The sequence below is a fragment of the Rhinopithecus bieti genome, unplaced genomic scaffold (assembly GCF_001698545.2).
Source record: "Rhinopithecus bieti isolate Rb0 unplaced genomic scaffold, ASM169854v2 scaffold_1618, whole genome shotgun sequence".
Classification (NCBI taxonomy): Eukaryota; Metazoa; Chordata; class Mammalia; order Primates; family Cercopithecidae; genus Rhinopithecus; species Rhinopithecus bieti.
Window position 1 is genome coordinate 1,428,655 of NW_016803937.1, and position 6,000 is coordinate 1,434,654.

The window sequence follows — 6,000 nt, forward strand, 5'->3', positions numbered from 1 at the left end:
GGGCGGGACAGGCCGGTGTGTGAGGCAGATCCAGGCCCAGCACTGTGTGCAGAGTCTAGGGCGGGACAGGCCGGTGTGTGAGGCAGATCCAGGCCCAGCACTGTGTGCAGAGTCTAGGGCGGGACAGGCCGGTGTGTGAGGCAGATCCAGGCCCAGCACTGTGTGCAGAGTCTAGGGCGGGACAGGCCGGTGTGTGAGGCAGATCCAGGCCCAGCACTGTGTGCAGAGTCTAGGGCGGGACAGGCCGGTGTGTGAGGCAGATCCAGGCCCAGCACTGTGTGCAGAGTCTAGGGCGGGACAGGCCGGTGTGTGAGGCAGATCCAGGCCCAGCACTGTGTGCAGAGTCTAGGGCGGGACAGGCCGGTGTGTGAGGCAGATCCAGGCCCAGCACTGTGTGCAGAGTCTAGTGCGGGACGGGCCAATGCATGAGGCAGATCCAGGCCCAGCACTGTGTGCAGAGTCTGGAGCGGGACAGGCCGGTGTGTGAGGCAGATCCAGGCCCAGCACTGTGTGCAGAGTCTGGAGCGGGACAGGCCGGTGTGTGAGGCAGATCCAGGCCCAGCACTGTGTGCAGAGTCTAGGGCGGGACAGGCCGGTGTGTGAGCCGGATGGGGTGCAGCTCACATCCTGGTGACCTGGAAGTCAGCAGCTGTGGGTGTGGAGGGCCCAGGAGGGCTGAGGAACCTCGGGGCATGGGGGTGGGAGGCTCATCCAGGCCCTGTCCTCTGCCTCAGGTGAACCTGGCCCTGCCCGTGTTCTTTATCCTGGCCTGCCTCTTCCTGATCGCTGTCTCCTTCTGGAAGACACCCGTGGAGTGTGGCATCGGCTTCACCATCATCCTCAGCGGGCTGCCCGTCTACTTCTTCGGGGTCTGGTGGAAAAACAAGCCCCAGTGGCTCCTCCAGGGCATCTGTGAGTTTCTCGCTGGCACGCAGCCCATGGTATCCTCTGCCCTGGGCAGCGAAGGGATTTGAGAGGCGTCGGCTACCTCCACCCACACGGAGCCAAGCGTTTTGGGTGGCAGGAGGGTTCAGGTCCCTGCAGTGTCTGCCAGTGACACACAGCCCACATGTTTCAGGGATAAGACGCTCAGCACAGCACCAGCTAATCTCTCAGGACGAGGGATTCCAGAAAACCAGGCTACTGCTGCCAAGTAACAAAATCTTGCTGGCTGCCACCAGCTGACACAGCAGACTTACCACGAAAGGCAGAAAGAGGCAGAGGCAGGTGGATCAATTGAGGTCAGGAGTTCAAGACCAGCCTGGCCAACATGGTGAAACTCTGTCTCTACTAAAAATACACAAATTAGCTGGGCATGGTGGCGCACACCTGTAATCCCAGCTACTCAGGAGGCTGAGGCAGGAGAATCGCTTGAACCCGGGAGACAGAGGTTGCAGTGAGCTGAGACCTCACCATTGTACTCCAGCCTGGGTGACAGAGCAAGACTCTGTCTCAGAAAAAAAAAAAGGCAGAAGGAGAAACCCCCCCTCTCTGACCCTCTGTGCAGCGGCGGCCCCAGGCGTGCTTTACCACCAAGCTTAGGACCCTGTCCTCAGCGCCTGTCAATGTGGCCAGGCTCCTAGAAAAAGGCCGGGGTGCCTACGGGCCTAGACGCTGATCCCTGTGTTACTGGGTGGCTTTGAAAATTCCTGGGATGGGCCGGGCGCGGTGGCTCAAGCCTGTAATCCCAGCACTTTGGGAGGCCGAGACGGGCGGATCACGAGGTCAGGAGATCGAGACCATCCTGGCAAACACGGTGAAACCCCGTCTCTACTAAAAAATACAAAAAAACTAGCCGGGCGAGATGGCGGGCGCCTGTAGTCCCAGCTACTCGGGAGGCTGAGGCAGGAGAATGGCGTAAACCCGGGAGGCGGAGCTTGCAGTGAGTTGAGATCCGGCCACTGCACTCCAGCCTGGGCGACAGAGCGAGACTCCGTCTCATAAAAAAAAAAAAGAAAGAAAAGAAAATTCCTGGGATGGCAGCAACACAGGCAGGGAGACCCCCCACCCCAACCCCACACTCTGATCACCGCCAGGGTCATGGTAGAACATTTGCCTCAAGCTTTGCAGTGGGATCTGCATTAACTGTCATTCAGGACACCAAGAGCTTAAAGCAAAACCCCTTGTCTATCCTGAAACCAGTCTCCCTCCCCGGAGCGATGTCTCTGTAGGAGTCCCAGGCATGACAGGTCTTCCGAGAACCCTTAGCAGACTGGCCCCTCCAGCCCTGCCTGCAGGACAGCCTGGCTGATGTGAACAGTCTGGGTGTGTGTCCAGGTGCTGGCCCGGGTGTGGACCTGCAGGAAGGCCTGTCATTTCCCCGTTGCACTTTGCCGAGACCCAGGGCCTGGTTTGTGCGCTCCACGGGCTGCGCTCCACCTCCCCAGGGTTCTGAAGCAGGCGAGGGGTGGGCGGAGCAGGATGCGGCACTTCTGCATTTCAGCAGGAGACGGCGCCTCGGGCACCCAGTATCCACCTGCACAAGTACACAAGGGAGGGTTCCTTAAAATCCCAGCTCTGGCTTTTCTGCAACTTCGGGAGGGGCGGCAGTGCTGGGTTAGGTGACAGCAGGGCTGGGGGAGCCCCAGCTCACCCCCCCATGTCCCACTGGTGCTTGTCCAGCCCCCAGGCTAACACAGCTGTCTTCTCTCCTGACAGTCTCCACGACCGTCCTGTGTCAGAAGCTCATGCAGGTGGTTCCCCAGGAGACATAGCCAGGAGGCCAAGAGGCTGCCAGAGGAGCATGCACGGAGGTCCGTTAAAGCAGCTCACAGCCTCGAACCCACTCCGGTTCCCCACCGTCCACAGCTTAGCTGCGCATCCCAGTCCCTCGCTGTCCCTCCCAGGTCGGGCAGCAGAGCTGCTGTGAAAACTCTGGTACGAATCTCGTCCCTCAACTGAGGTCGAGTCAGGGACCCAGGTGTGCCTGTGCTCCTGCCCAGGAGCAGCGTTTGGTCTCGTTGGGCCCCTTTTCCCTTCCCTCCTTTGTTTACTTGTATTTTTTTTTTTTAACTTAAATTTTGGGTCAACTTGACACCACTAGGATGATGATTTTTTAAGGAGCTAGGGAGGGCAGGAGCCTTCCTTTCTCCCCTTCCTTTCTCCTGCACACTATGTGCCCCAAGGGACCAGACCCTGGGCGAACAGAGCTACTGAGACTTGAAACCTCATTGCTACCATAGACTTGCACTGAACGCCGGACAGCTGCCCAGACTCGTGCTTCTGACATTCATGAAAACCAACCGTGTGGGCTTACGTCTCTGCCTTAGGGTTTGCAGAGTGGAAACTCAGCCGCAGGGTGGCACTGGGATGGGGGTGGGGTATCCAGGCGAGGTGGAGGGTCCAAGGTGGGTGATTCCAGAGCTCCTCCCAGGAGGTACCTGAGGCCCTGTTGGACTCCAGACCGTATATCCTAGCCCGGAGACACCATCCCAAGCCAGGGAACAGCCCCGGGGGGCGGCGGGTGCCGGCATCTCCCCTGGCTCACCAGGCCTGGCCTCTGGGCAGTGCGACTTCTTGGCTATTTCTGTGTCCAGTTTTGGAGGCTGAGTGCTGGTTCATGCAGACAAAGCCCGGCCCTTCAGTCTTCTAGACACAGACAAGAAAGGCAGACACACCGTGGCCAGGTACCCAAGTGGGAACCCACTCTGGGTTCCACACAGCAGTGTCCCCTGTCCTGGAGGTCACAGCTGCCCTCAGGCTCCAAAGCTTTGGCCTCTGTGCTGCCCAAATCCCTGCCCAGCAGCCCCTTCTGGCCAGGGCTGGGTTCCGGCTCCCGGCCAAAGCACCTCCCCACTCTCCCTGTCACCCTCACGTCTTGTCCTGGTCCTCCTGATGCCCATTGTCTAGGAGACAGAGCCAAGCACTGCTCACCTCTCTGCTGCCTGCGTTTGGAGGCCCCTGGGCTCTCACCCAGTCCTCACCCTCCTGCGGAGAGAGAAATAGCAGCCCCCACTCTTTCTGTTGTTCCTGTGAATTTTTTTCCCTATGGGAGGCAGCTGAGGCCTGGCCAGTGTGGCCCACTTTCCTGAGCTGTTGCTGCCTCTGTGGCAGCAGCCAGGGGCCCCCAGAACAAGAAGACCCCACCGGGGCCCCTCCTGAGCTCTGGGAGGCTCTGTCTTCTCAGGCCCCCGGCTTCTCTTCTCCCCAGCTAGAGGTAGAGCCAAGTGGTCCAGAATCACTCCAGTGCTCAGCTGTGGCTGGCGGAGCTGGCCTGTGGCACAGCCCTGAGTACCCCAAGCCGGGAGCCACCGGAGCAGGGCTGGACATGGCTTTACTGACCAGCGGCTGCTCAAGCCGCAAGCTCTGAGCAAGTGCTCAGTGGAGCCTGCCGCCCCCTGCCTGGGCCCCAGGACTCCCTCACCATCCAATGGGCCTGTAGAAACCTGATGGACAGTTTGGGGACCCGGGGCCAGATGTCCATCTCTCTTGCTTGAGGAATGAAGACTTTTTATTCCAGAGCCCAGGGGCCCATCCAGCCCTGGCACCCCCGCCCCATTGCTTCCCGCTGCACATGGACCGACTTCCACAGCATCTGCTCATGGGTACTGCATCCTTCCTGAGGCCAAATTCCACTCGTCCAAGGGACAGCCCAACAGTCTGGACGCCGAGGACCACCAGTGGGCAGATGGACTGACTGTTGGGCAAGACGTCTTCCCTCGGGCCTGTTCTCTTGGCGGCAGATAAGGACAGTAGCTGGTGCCCTCCCTGCCTGGCGTGTTGCTGTGCGAATCCAGGAGGCAGTGGACATTGTAGGCGGCCACAGCCCCGGGTCTGGGAGAGGTGCTGCCTGGACGCATGCTTCCCGCTGGAGCTGGCGGGGACCATGCACAACGCCAGCCTCTTCCCTTCCCGCCTCGGGTAGGGGTCCTCGGGACGCCGTTCTGTTCCAGCCTCCTGCGCTGGGAGGTGGGCATGCCTCAAGGATGCAGGGAGCCAGCGGACTCTCGATGACACGTGCTTGCCTGTTGGCTGCTGCGGCTGTGGGCGAGCATGGGGGCTGCTCTGTGTCTGTTGTGGGAAGTAGCTGCTGAGTGAAATGGCGGGGGGCCGCTGGGGTCCATCTTCACACTGCATAGGTCTCTTCCAGGCATCTGGGCTGGAGTGGGAGCTCCTCCGCAGAAGGCCGATGGGGGGTCCAGTCTGTGATCCTTGGTGCTGTGTGCCCCACCCCAGCCTGGGGACCCCACTTCAGAAGGTAGGGGCCATATCCCGAGGTGCTGACTGAGGCCTGCTTCCCCCCACCCGCTTCCTGCTGTGTTGGAATACCACAGGGGACCAGGGCCACCACAGGGGACCGTCTCAGAAGACTTCGCTTTTCCGTCCCTTTTTCTCCACACTCCACTGACAAACGTCCCCAAAGGTTTCCACTTGTGGGTGTCAGGTGTTTTCAAGCACACCCTACCAAAACAAGCAAGTGTTTTTTCAGTCGTTTCGCTTTTTTGTTTTGTGCTAACGTCTTACTAATTTAAAGATGCTGTCGGCACCGTGTTTATTTATTTCCAGTGGTCGTGCTCAGCCTTGCTGCTCTGCGTGGCGCAGGTGCCACGCCTGCTCCTCGTCTGTGTCCCGACCACGCAGGGCCATCCACTGTGACGTCGGCTGACCAGGCCGGACACCCTCTGCCGAGTAATGACGTGTGTGCCTGGGACCGTTTTTATTCTGTGTTAATGGCTAACCTGTTACACTGGGCTGGGTTGGGTAGGGTGTTCTGGCTTTTTTGTGGGGTTTTTATTTTTAAAGAAACACTCAATCATCCTACCGCTCATGTTCTGTGTTCTTTTCTTCTGCGCCAGGCTCTGTGTGCAGGAACATTCCTGGCCGCCTCTTGGCCACCCCATTCCTTCCCACCTTCACATATTCATTCATTCATTCACCAACAGCCCACTGAGGCCGCCGGGTAGGGGTGAGCCATGGACCGGTAGCATAGGCATCACATGTGAGCACGCACCGCTCGAGGATGTGGGGGCTGAGCCGGGATCTCGGATCTGCCTCGGGAGT

The 6,000-nt window shown here is 59.6% G+C and overlaps 1 protein-coding gene across 1 annotated transcript in view; it reads left to right on the forward strand.

The window, feature by feature from the left end:
* The window catches only part of SLC7A5 (solute carrier family 7 member 5), a 43,958-nt gene extending 38,197 nt beyond the window's left edge, over window positions 1-5,761 (forward strand). Inside the window, exons 9-10 of the mRNA XM_017860055.1 lie at window positions 735-912; window positions 2,659-5,761. Of these exons, the coding sequence (XP_017715544.1) occupies window positions 735-912; window positions 2,659-2,714 (234 nt within the window). The 3' untranslated portion in view covers window positions 2,715-5,761. The remainder of the gene's footprint in view (window positions 1-734; window positions 913-2,658) is intronic.
* The last annotated feature ends 239 nt before the right edge of the window (window positions 5,762-6,000 follow it).